General features: G+C 51.9%; 1 protein-coding gene across 3 annotated transcripts in view; it reads right to left on the bottom strand.

Moving 5' to 3' along the window:
* Nucleotides 1-13,176, bottom strand: part of MPPE1 (metallophosphoesterase 1) — a 699,480-nt gene that overhangs the window by 498,892 nt on the left and 187,412 nt on the right. For all 3 annotated transcript variants that reach the window (XM_069620485.1, XM_069620483.1, XM_069620484.1), the window contains exon 3: nucleotides 4,190-4,298. In XM_069620485.1, coding sequence (XP_069476586.1) covers nucleotides 4,190-4,298 — 109 coding nt within the window. The remainder of the gene's footprint in view (nucleotides 1-4,189; nucleotides 4,299-13,176) is intronic.

Here is a 13,176-nt window from a genome sequence, read left to right as displayed (position 1 = left end):
TCGTTTGCGGCCACCTGCGAGAGGTGTGGGGCAACTCCGGCAGAATTTCTGCATCTGGTCTGGGAATGCCTATACATCGAACTATTCTGGACGGAGGTCCTACACAAGTCCTCCGCAATAATAGGGAAACAACTCTGGTAACAAGCTGGTTACAGCAGCCAGAGAGGAGCCCCAGGGGAAACTGGATGCAAGGAGCAACCCACCAGCGGAGCGAAGAAACCGTTCCAGAAAATTCAGGAAAAAGATGCAGAGAGGAAGTTCAAAATGCGAGGTACAAGTCCAGAGGCAGTCCATTTCTGAGGTCATACACAGAAGCAATCCAGCGTGAAGAAAAACTGAGGAAAACAAGTACAAGGGAAAATCCAGTAGAGCAATCCAGGATAACGTAGCCAGAGGTCAGGTAAATGTGAGATCAAAAACGAGTAACAAGGAATGCTAAACGCTGGCCGGAGACACAGCGAGTGCTGTGCCGAGCACACGTTTATAATTGTTGCCTTGACAATAGAACACGTGACGACCTACGCGTCACGTGGGCAGATGAGAGCGCTCCCCGAGCGTCGTGCAGTCGCCAAGGCAACTGCCAATGGGAACGCGGCTTGAACCGCAAACGGTATGTCCTCCGCAACAAATCAGCACGACCCCCATGATGGGAGACAGGAGTGGAGGGAACCGCTCTGTCAGGATGCAAAAGGAGTCGGCGAAGAGCTGGAAGGCGAGAGGTAAGTTTACTCCATGGCCGGGTTGTAGTTGAGTGCATGACAACGCCTCCAGGAGGACGCTTCCTGGTCTCTGTTGCTACCTGAGCAGCTCTTCTGTTCTTCGCCACCACTTAGAAGTACTTTATTTTCTCTGTAACAAGGGGGAGGGGCAATTCCACAGATTCTCTACTTAGGGGTGTATGGTGACTGAGAGGAGCCAGAAACCACACCAGGCATTCCTGTTTTCAATTGCTGTGTCTCACAGGGGGTTAACTCCCATGTAATCAAAAATATATTTGTTTGTGGGGATAAGGGAGGATAACTGAACCCTATCTAAGGTTTGCTTGACCTCAAACTGGGGAGGGGAGGTTTGGGGGGTCGCCCCCAGTGGGATCCTGCTTGCCCTGGGCCCTACGGGGTGTTAAGCTTAGCACGCTCTCCGCCATAGTCCCCACTCCCGAGATCCTTGGGGAGAGGGGACGAATTCCCTGGATTCATCACAGCACACTATTATTGCTTTTTAGCAAGCTGGTTGGTATTTTCCCTGTGCTACTTATGTTATTAAATCGCTCATGCAGAATACTACCCCCACATAGATACGAACCTGCAGATCACACATCGCAGCAACAGGTACGTAACCTACCGAGCTATTTTTCTGGCTAATCCATGTAGCAGCCCACTAATATTCAAGATCCCTCGCAGATATCTTCTGAGCTTTTTTTGGCAGTCGCCACCTCAGAATCATAACAATGGCAAATAGTTTCAGGTTTAAGTCTAGTTTTTTTGCCATGGTGTCTTTTCTACGTAATGCAATCAACTACTTCTTTAACAAAATGTTCATAAGTTAGACTTTTTATATTTCCATTGTGCCTTTCTTCTATCAGGGTTTGTCCTGTACTACTTGTGTGTTCAGGACGGCTGCTCGTAGGGTTAACAGACCACATATTGCTTCTAAGTGTTGCAGCCTTCTTATTAACCCTAACTAGATAGGATAACATACAATGTACCCAATTACCTCCTTGTGTGATACCAAGCTTCCCAGTTTTGTCCACGATCGCTCTAATTTTGCTGTTTCCCCACCTTAGTGAAACTGGATAGTGTTCAATTTCCTCCCCAAGTACAACCACCAAATCTGTAATATAGTGAAACGCATGACCATTAAAAAAAATATAGTGTAATAAAGATGCAGTATGCTTTGTCAGTCTACAGTGATATCCCTAGAAAGCAGACTTTCAGCAATATGACACCATGAGGACTGAAGGCGTCTAGCCACACACAGCGCTTCAAATCTATCAATTTCTGCAGTAGTACTGCCATGGGAACATTCCAAGCATTATTTCCAGCATGATAAACACGAGCTGGGTCATACATTGCAATGATATGCATTAATTGCAGCAGTCAAGTACCTGTAAAAATATTCGTACAACAGATTTGAATTGCAAGCATTTTATTCCAGCTATAAGCAATTAGCATGCCAAGCAACACTTTCTTTTCCTTTGTATTTCTTCTGACAAAACAATGAACGCATAGACCACACGGTTTATAGAAACTTTATTCGGCGCACAACTGTCATGAACTTAATTTAAAGAATGTATCATTCTCAGGTCAATAAACAGTAACATGAAAAACTGAGCAACAGCAGTAACCCATATAGTACTTGTAGGCAGGAATAATCCGGCATGAGATGCTAAATAAAAATGTGATATTGTATATTTTTACAAACCAAAACTAAGCAGCTGAATAGATTAAAAGATCAAGCAGTGTGTCAAACTCAGAATCACCAGATATTTCACGTGGTTTTGCATTGATATGATAAGTCATTTATAACGCGCCTGTATACAAGTGTTTACAGGCGCGACAAGACAAGGGAGGGAAGACAGAGGAAGGACAAGACAAACGATCTTACTAGGCCGTGTGTCATCAGATCGTGCAAGTGTGAGAACGAGAAGTGCAAGGGCAAAAGGGAGGAGGGGTGCAATGGAGGGGGGAGTGCAAGGTAGAGGGGAGGGGAAAACAGAGCAGCAATGCTCTTAGTAAGTGCAGCCAGGGTAGCACGGCTCTGGGTAGCGCAAGGAGAACAAGGAACTGTAGGGTTACAGATACATCCCCCAAGTGCATTGTAGGCCTGGAGGCAGTGCAAGAGTGACTGATCAAGAAAGAGCCTTGGACCCAGTGAGACTGAGGGTAGCCAAGCAACCATTTGGTACAGCAGACAGGTAGGTCCGCAGGGGAGGGAGAAAGAGAAAGCAGAGAAGAGGAATGTTTTGAGCCGCTTCCAAAACTTCAGGTGGTCCGGTCCGGCTCATGAGAGGGGCAGGGAGGCCATTGCAGAGGGGGGCACCTGCAGAGGAGAGAGATCTACTCCCCACTCTCTGCCTGGAGAAGCGTCTAACCCTTAAAGAGTTGGAGGTAGCTGAGTGAAGGGCTCGAGAAGGAAGGTAATTTGGAAGAGAGCGTTGGATGCTGTTCCGACCCCGTCCCGAGAAAGCCTTGTGGACAATGCAAAGGGCCTTGAACGTGATCCTTGCAGCCACCGGGAGCCAGTGGAGAGATTTCAGAGCTGGAGATACAGTCCCTTGGCTTGAGGCCAGGGATAAGTCTTGCAGTCCTGTTCTGGATTAGTTGCAGAGGGCGGAGAGTAGAGGAAGGCAGATTGAGAAAGAGGCTGTTGCAGCAGTCCAGCCTAGAGAGAACAAGGGCACTGGAGACAGTGAGCTTCTGGGGGAAAGTGAAAAAGGGAAGAGTCCCTTTGGGGCGGTGCAGCTGGTAGTGGGACTTCTTGGTGATGTCCGAGATATGAGGAGAGAATGAGAGGATGGAGTCGAAGATGACACCAAGGTTTTTCGCCTTGCGGGATAGCGAAGGAAGTGAGCCGAAGACGGGCAGCCAGAGTCGGAAAGGGAAAGCAGGGGTAGGGGTCCCATTCACAAAAATAACTTCACCCAAACTTAACCAAAAGTATGGACCTCTCAAAACAGCAATGTATTCACTCACAAAAGACTCATGAATTGAAAATAACGCCCAACCCATTTGCTCTAGCACTGAAATATGACAGACCTCTCCCCAAACCCCTTTAGGGGAAAGATTTAAATTGGTACATATATTGAATCCATTTGAACAAGCGGGTAATACCTGGAAATATATCAAAGATGTTGAAAAGTCCATTCCCAAAGCTAAAATAGGAAGAGAGGGCTTAGCAAGTGATGGGCTGCTTCCGTTCCACCTACTGGTGGTCATGATAGGAGTCTATCCATTGTAGGAGGAGCAAGAGTAGACAAGTGCATAGAAGCTATGTTGACTTCATTTCAAGCAAAGCGTTTACAAGTTAAAGGGGGGGGGGGCGCTTCTCCAAACAGACTAAATGGAGAAGAAAATCAGGGGCAAAAGAAAATCCAGTTTCAGACTTCAAACCGTGCAATACATGAGCCTTTTGTACAACTGCAGTCAAGGTTTAAATGAATTATTGAAGCAAATGACTTTAAATCACATACCATGGATGAGCTCCATTTCCCTTCATCAAACACGTCTCCAAGAATAAACACTACGTTAGGCTGAAAGAGCCACAGAGCACTCTGAAAGGCTTGCTCCATCTGCCATTCCCTGTGAAGTGTGGAAAAACAGCATGAAATATGAAAATCTGAGTCTATCATACTGTTCATTATTTTTATAACTGGTAAAGCAAGTACCAAATCACACAGCAATGTACATGAACATAAATAAGGAACAAGTTACTTACCTGTAACTGTTGTTCTCCAGCATGGGTCTGGCATGGATTCACATGCTCATGAATATTCCCCGTCGTCAGGCTGGGAATCCTCGGTAAAGAAAAAACCAGTATCAGTTTCGTTTCTGATCTGTCTTTCGTAGTAATAACCAATCACTGGTCTCTGCGTCATACTGACCACAGCCAATGACTGCCCTCTACCTAAGCACCGCCTCTGGCAGCCATCTTCAGATTTGGAAGCACGTGAAGTGGCAGTATGACCAAGTGAAGAGCCGCAGAGGGGTAGGCGGGAGGGTTCGCATGTGAATCCATGCCAGACCCATGCTGGAGAACAACAGTTACAGGTAAGTAACTTGTTCCTTCTCCAGCATGGGGTCTGGCATGGATTCACATGCTCATGAATAAAGAATACATAGCAGTACACACATGCACAACCACGGGAGGTGGCAAAGGCTCAACATTAAGCATCACATCAACTCAACATTAAGCATCTTACCTCCTCACCAGGCTCACCTCAGGCGAACAGGTTGCGCAGCACTGCTTGGCCGACCCTGGACTCCTCCCTGGAATCCCGGTCGACGCAGTAGAATTTCGTGAAGGTGTGCGTCGACCTCCACGTAGCAGCCCTGCATATGTCCAGCAGGGGCACACCAGATAGGAACGCCGTGGTAGCTGCGATCGCTCTGGTGGAATGGGCTCTCGGACGGCCAGGCAGCGGTCGGTTTGCCAACCGGTGACAGTACATGATACAGCCGGAGAGCCATCTGGAGATGGAAGCCTTCGAGAGAGCCTTCCCCTGATTGACAGGTCCAAAGTTCACAAAGAGTTGTGACGTCTTCCGAAAACCTTTCGTGCGGTCCACGTAGAACTTCAGCGCTCTAGCTACATCCAGCGAGTGCAAAGTCCTCTCAGCCGGCGACGAAGGCGACGGGAAGAACACAGGTAACACCAAGGGTTCGTTGAGATGAAAGTCCGACGGTACCTTGGGCATGAAGGAGGGGTGCGTCCTGAGCACTACCCTCGTGTCGTGGAAAGTCAAGTACGGGGCCTTGCAGGAAAGGGCCTGGATCTCTCCCACTCGTCGTGCGGAGGTGATGGCCACGAGAAAAGCTGTTTTCCACGATAGAAACTTCAACGGGGCCGAGTGCAGAGGCTCGAACGGAGGTCCCATGAGTTTGGTCAGCACCACGTTGAGCTCCCACGCCGGGGCCGGAGCCTTCACCGGCGGGAACGATCTGAACAGTCCCTTCATGAACTCTTTCACCAGACGATGAGACCACAAGGACGTCCGGCCCGTGGTTCTGGTGTATCGGGAGATCGCAGCAAGATGAATCTTGATGGACGCGTGTGCCAGACCAGCTTTGGCCAGCGTCAGCAGGTACGGCAGCACTTGGGGAGCCGTAATCCGTAGAGGGTTAACCTTCTGTGCGTGGCACCAGACAGAGAACCTCTTCCATTTGTGTCCGTAGCATTTAAGAGTCGAGGACGCCCTGGCCTTTGCAAGAACCTCTCTGCAATCGGCCGGTATGTCGTATCCTCCAAACTCTAGCGCTGCAGGAGCCAGGCCTGCAAGTTCAGCGACTTCGGGTCGTGGTGGAGGATGGCGCCTCCTTCCCTGGAGAGTAGATCCGCGTCCGCCGGCAGCTTGATTGGCGGGGACGCCGACAAGTCCAGAAGGTCCGGGAACCATATCTGCCTCGGCCACGCAGGTGCGACGAGGATCATCCTGCACCGTGACCTCTTGAGCTGGTTGACGAGCCGGATTAGCAGAGGCAAGGGAGGGAACGCGTAGAGGAACAGGCCCTCCCAGGGGAACGAGAAAGCATCGCCCATGCTCCTCGTCTGGGGAAACCTGCTGGCGAACCTCCGGCACTTGGTGTTCGTCGCCGTCGCGACCAGGTCGATCTGGGGTGTGCCCCACCGTCGGAAGAGGCGATCCACCAGATCCTGCCGTAGTTCCCACTCGTGGCACGAGCGCAGCTCCCTGCTGAGTGAGTCGGCGATGGTGTTTTTTATCCCTGCCAGATGAAACGGCACCAGAAGAATCCCTTGGGCGACGGCCCAATGCCACAGGTCCTGCGCCTCCTTGGACAGCGCTGGGGACCTGGTTCCGCCCTGTTTCCTGATGTAAAACATGGTGGTGGTGTTGTCGGTGAAGATCCTCACCACCTTGCCCTTGAGGGACGGAAGGAAGGACCTGAGGGCCCAAAACACTGCACGGAGCTCCAGGACGTTGATATGCAGGGACTTCTCCGTCGGGAGCCAGAGTCCCCTTGCGTGCAGATTTTCGGTGTGCGCTCCCCACCCTTCTAGGGAGGCATCCGTGGTCACAGTCACCTGGTGGGCTGGGGTCTGGAAGTCCATGCCCGCCGTCAGATGCGCGCGGGTGCCCCACCACCGTATCGCTCGTCGGAAACTCTCGTCGAGCTTGATCCTTTCCTCGAAGCTGCCCGTCGTCTGGATCCAGCGCGCATCCAGGAACTCTTGCAACGGGCGCATCCGGAGCCTGCACATGGGAATGAGGTAGATGCAGGAAGACATCATCCCGAGGAGGGACTTGATGGACCTCACCTTGGCCGCGTCGGCCACCAACATCCGTTGCACCTTGCCCAAGATGGTCCTGGTCCTCTCCTCCGACGGGGAGGCCAGAAGGGACACTGTGTCGAGCCTCGCTCCCAGAAACAGTGCGACTTGCGCGGGCACCAGGTGGGATTTGGCGTAGTTCACGGAGAATCCCAGGTCCGTGAGGAGTTGGACGGTCCTTGCCGTGTGGACCACGGCGAGCTCCCTCGTCTTGGCGCGGATGAGCCAGTCGTCCAGGTAGGGGTAGACGTGAATCCCCTCGCGGCGCAGCTGCGCCGCCACCGGTGCGAGGCACTTGGTGAAAACCCTGGGTGCCGACCGCAGTCCGAAGGGAAGGGCTTTGAACTGGTAATGACGCCCTTGGACCACGAATCTGAGGAATTTTCGGTGCCCCTTTAGGATGGGAATGTGGAAGTAGGCATCCTCCAAATCCAACGACGATAGGAAGTCTCCTTCCTCCAGCTGACCCAGGACGTGCTGGAGGGTGACCATCCGGAACTTCTGCGCCTTGATGAACTTGTTCAGGCGTCGCAGGTCCAGGATGGGGCGCCATCCTCCCGTCTTCTTCTTCACGAGGAAGTAACGCGAGTAGACTCCGGAGCCCCGAAGCCTCTTTGGGACGAGTTCGATGGCGCCCTTTCTGAGCATCGCCTTTACCTCCAGGAGAAGTTGAGGGACGTGAAGTTCTTTCCTGGCCACGGGGGGGACGCGCGGGCACCTTCTTTGAAACTCGAGCGCGTGGCCCCGGGCCAGGGCGTCCAGCACCCAACGGTCGGTGGAGATGGACTCCCACACGCTGACGAAGCCCGCCAGCCGGCCTCCCACCGGGGTGCTTCGGTGGGGGCCCGACCCCACGGCCGGTTCAATCCTGCTTGGACGCGGCCTTGCCGCCTTGGCCTCCTTGGCGACGACGGCGGGGGCCGCCAGACTTGCCTCGTCCTCTGTAGGCCTCTTGCGACGACGAGCGGGCCGCTTGACGGTAGGAAGCGAAACCGCCGCCGGAACCTTTGGAGGCGCCCTTGCCTCCGCCGCTCCGAAAGGGCGTCCGCCGTTGCTGCAGCACTCCAAGGGCCCGGGCCGTCTCAGTATCCGCCTTGATGGCCTGAAGGGAATCGTCCACTGTCTTCCCAAACAGGTTGTTCCCGTCGAAGGGCATGTCCAGGACCCTGTTCTGGACGTCCTGCCGAAAGTCCGTAGCCTTGAGCCATCCGCGACGTCGAAGGCAAACGCCGTTGCCCATCTGGCGGAACCCAGTGTCGGCGATGTCCGTCGCCACGGTGATGGCGTGGTCCGAGGCCACCTCACCTTCCTGCAGGATCTCAAGGGCCTCCGCCCTCTTGTCGTCCGGCAGAAAATCCAGCAGGGGAGCTATCTTGTACCAGAGTTCCCTGTCGTAGCGGGCCACGATAGCCAAGGCGTTGGCCGCTTTAATCGTCGTCGCCGCCGACGAGATGACTCTGCGTCCCATGGCATCCAATTTCTTTCCCTCGCCGTCCGGCGGGGAAGTCGACGTGGAGGCCGCACCCCCCCCCGCTTTCTTCCTGGCTGCCGCGGAGACGACGGAGTCCGGGGTAGGCTGCGCCCGGAGGCATAGGGGGGCCGAGTCCGGGACCCGGTACTTTTTCTCGTACCGGTCTCTTTTCGCTGGCGTCGTGGAAGGGTTCTTGAGGAGGGAAAGGCCCTCATCCCAAATGTCGTCCAACAGAGGCACTGCGAGGACCGTCTTCCTCTTGGTCTCGCGCCGTTGGTAAAGGAAGCCTTCCTTTTTCTTCTCCTCAGGGCAGAGTTGGAAAAGCTCGGATGCCCTGGCGATCATTGAGTGGAACGATCCAATCTCGTCGGGCGGAGAAGCCCTGGGGGGAGGCGACGACGGAAAATCCTCGTCGTATGCCTCGTCGTCCGTACCCGTCGCTGCCGTGTCAGTCCCCGTATCATCCCCTCGGGTGGACGGGGAGGAGGGCTGGACGGGGCGCGACGGTTGAAAAGGAGGCGGTGGATGGATCCTTCTTTTCTTGGTAGGGGGAACACCAGAAGGTCCCGGTTCTGGATCCCCCGACGGGAGAGGTTCCTCCGTCGGTAACGGTAGTCTCGTCCTTATCTCGGAGCATAAGGACTGTATAGCCAACAAAATGGCCGCTGAGTTGTCTTGCGGCGCTGGCAGAGGGGAATCCGACGGGCGAGCAGGGGCCCCGTCGGTATCCTCGACGATGTCGTCGTCGTCACCTGCGTCGGGGCCCATTCCGACGGGCTGGTCTTGTTCCACGCCTAGGCCGTGGCTTAAGACCTCGATCAGTTCCTCTTCTGAGGTTGAGGCCGAATCTACGACGACGCCCTGCCCCCCCTTCTTCCCCACGGAGGGTTTCACGGGGGTCCTATCGATGGGCACGAAAGAAGACTCCCTCCGGGGAGGCAGGGAGATTCTGGGCCCCGAGGCCGCCACCACTGGTGCAGCCTCCACAGGCTGGGCCAGGGCCGCCGCGACCGTTTCGATAGAGGGCTTGGTCGAATGGATCAAGGCCTTCACCACCTTAGGTGCGCTCACCGCCTTATCCTTGAGGGAGGGGGCACTGCCACGCTCCTCCTCTGCCTTAGAGCTCGACCGGGGTCTCTCCAGGAGCTTCGCCGGGTGCTCGGCCTTCCTCTTACCCGACCCAGAGCGTTGGCTCGTGGTTGATGGTGCCGGGGAGGGTGCGCCCTGCCTGGCGCCCGTAGAGCCCGACCGTTCGGCGCTCCCGGTGCCAGCGGACTCGCGGTGCTTGGCCTTATGTTGGGCCCCCGTCGCCGGGGCGCCCTCAAAGGTCTTAGAAGACCGCTCAGATTTCTTCTTCTTCTCGCCAGACGGGCTCTTACCCTCCAGCCAGCTGGCGAGACGTTGATGGCGGTCCTTCATGGTCCGTTCCGACATGTTGCCGCAAAACGCACAGTCCTTCTCCACGTGCGTCTTGTCCCCATGAAGGCAGTAAAGGCAGAAAGAGTGTTCGTCCTCCTTGAAGACGTTCTGCAGCTGGCATCCAGGGCAGGCCCTGAACAGCTTTCCGGGCGTCGAGCTTCCCTTCTCCTGGGCCATCTCCGAGACCGGGCCTGAGAAGCTTCTGGAGTCCTCCGAAGTGTAGCTCGACGAAATCTTCACCCTTGAGGGGCACAGATGAATCCGACACGGGTCCCCGTTGATCGGATGTAGGATCGGTGGAGCTTGAGGCTCTTTTGACCGAAAATCGAAGTTTTTTGTGAAAAAGCGCGAAAAAATAGCACTAACGCTCGAGAGCAATAGCACGAGGATCCCAACACATGAACGTGCGGTAAAAATCTGAAGATGGCTGCCAGAGGCGGTGCTTAGGTAGAGGGCAGTCATTGGCTGTGGTCAGTATGACGCAGAGACCAGTGATTGGTTATTACTACGAAAGACAGATCAGAAACGAAACTGATACTGGTTTTTTCTTTACCGAGGATTCCCAGCCTGACGACGGGGAATATTCATGAGCATGTGAATCCATGCCAGACCCCATGCTGGAGAAATAATAGAATAGAGTTAAAGTTGGATTCATGAATTATGATTTTGTTTTATATATACTTGTAAACAGCAATTTGATTTAATTACACACAAATGCATGAACAAGATATTTTCTCTCATCACCATTGCCCTTTTACATGGAAGAGTCAAACAATAACACAGGTTTCGGACTTACTTACCTTGTACTTCGACCAAAACCGCCTCAATAATGTTGTTTTACAAGACTCCTCCTACAAGAACTCACTTCAAAGATATATCCAAGGAAGTGAAGAGTGACACATAACCAATAGTGAAGATGCTACCAAGCAAGGTGTTGCAACCGGAGCCAAAAGGCAAGCACTCAGCAAGTGACCAATCCTAAAAAAAACAGTCTATCACCGGTCTTAGACCTCAGAGGAAGGAAGACACTACACTCCTTATAAGAGGACCTCTACTCATCAAGACTTTACAGAGTAAGAAAAAAATGTCTATGAATTATTGCGCAAACATAAAAAAAAATATTCACAAGACAACAGTGGATATAATTGTGGGCATATCTTTTTTTTATTTGGTTAGTTAAAAAATCAACTTTTCAAATCTAAAACAAATTAACAACATGATATAAAATATCATCAATTATAAATAGCATCCCCATGCATTTCAGAATTCCATAATACACATAATACAAGATACCAAGACAAAATATAAAATATATATATATATATATATGATACATTACTCACCGTAATCGTATTTCTGATGCTTGTATCTGCTTAGATTCACATGCTGTGCATAGGCCAACATCTAGTGGAAGCTGCAGAATATTACAGTTTGTTTTTTGAAACTCGAAAATGGGCGTCAACACAGGGCGTGCCAGTAATACTATCCCTAGTGTGACGTCCACTGTACCCAAGATCCCTCACACGTCTAGGATCCTCAGATTGTATTTTTTCTGACATGAGGTAGCATGAGGAGTAGCGCGAGTACATATAATCCAAGCAGATAGATAGAAAGGTAAGACTACAAGCAACCATGTGCCTTCTCTCAGAGGGGAGGAAGGGTGGGTCGCATGTGAATCTAAGCAGATGCAAGCATCAGAAATACGATTACGGTGAGTAATGTATCCCTTCTGAGGCTTTGGAATCTGCTTAAATCACATGCTGTGCATAGATTAGCGAGCAGTACCTGAAGAAGGTGGTGGGATGTGAGAAGGGTCATGAGCGAATAAGTGTCTTAGAACCGCTTGTCCCACTTGTGTATCTGCCTTGGAATGGGTGTCAATGCAGTAATGCTGAGTAAAAGTGTGAATAGAGCTCCAAGTAGCTGCTTTGCAAATGGTGTCAAAGGGTACATTTGCAATGAAAGCCAGAGTGGCCCCAATGCCTCTAGTAGAGTGGGATCTTGGCGTGAAAGGCAGAGTTCTTTCAGAGAGTGAGTAACACAGCTGGATACAGTTAATAATCCACTTCGAAATTGGAACCTTTAGAGACACGATCCCCCTCTCTGCCTGTAGTTACGGAGACAAACAGTTGATCTGTTTTCCTTAGCGGTCTGGTTTTATTTACATAGTAGAGGACCGCCCTATGCACATCTAGGGTGTGTAGTTTCACCTCAGCCGAGCTTTGAGGGTCCTGGAAGAAAGCCGGAGGCTCGATGGACTGGTTTACGTGGAATTTAGATATAAACTTAGGTGTGAACCTAGGGTGTGTGCGTAAAACCAGTTTGTCTTTATGGACAGTAAAGAAGGGATCCTGCACTGACAGAGCCTGAATTTCACGGACCCTTCTTATAGAAGTAATAGCTACTAGGAAGGCCGTTTTATAAGTCAGGTGTTTGAGACTGCTTTTATGCATGGGCTCGAAAGGGGGGCCCATGAGCTTAGATAGCACCATATTAAGGTCCCACCCTGGTGGTGGGTTTGAAATAGGAGGGTGAAGTCTCTTTACTCCTTCCATGAAGGCTTTAACTACTGATACTTTCCGCCACAAGACCTTGTTATGGGAAGTGGTGTATGCCGACAGGGCTGCCAGGTGTACTTTCAGTGAGTTAAAAACCAATCCTGCATCCAGCAGGTGGAGCATGTATGTAACAATAGTGGAAGGAGTGCAATTAACTGGGTTGATTTGTCTACTCTGGCACCAGATAACGAATCTCTTCCACTTGTCAAAGTAACAGTGCCTTGTGTTTGGTTTCCTAGATTCCTTTAGGATGTCCATACACCTCTGTGGTAAATTGAGATGTCCAAACTCTATGACCTCAGGAGCCATGCAGCCAGGTTCATTGAGGTGGGTTGCTGATGCACTGTTTGACCTTGGTGCTGGGACAGTAGGTTGTACCAGGCTGGAAGTTTGATGGGCTCGCACACCGCCATCCTGCGTAGGTGTGGGAACCACGGTTGTCTTGCCCACATGGGAGCAACTAGGACGAGCGTCATCGACTCTCTGTTCATCTTGTTGACCACCTTCCTGATGAGGAGTTGGTGGAAAAGCGTATGCAAACATCCCTGACCAGTTCATCCACAGGGCGTTCCCCTGGGAGTCTGGTTGGGGGAACCTGGATGCAAATCATGGGCATTGTCTGTTTTGGCTTGTGGCGAATAAGTCTATAGTGGGGAAACCCCACTGAGAGAAGATATCTTCTACGACCTCTCTGTGTAGAACCCATTTGTGTTCCTCTGGGAG

Source organism: Ambystoma mexicanum, chromosome 5q, assembly GCF_040938575.1.
Source record: "Ambystoma mexicanum isolate Mex_15411 chromosome 5q, UKY_AmexF1_1, whole genome shotgun sequence".
Classification (NCBI taxonomy): domain Eukaryota; kingdom Metazoa; phylum Chordata; class Amphibia; order Caudata; family Ambystomatidae; genus Ambystoma; species Ambystoma mexicanum.
This window is presented reverse-complemented; position numbering and strand designations above follow the sequence as displayed.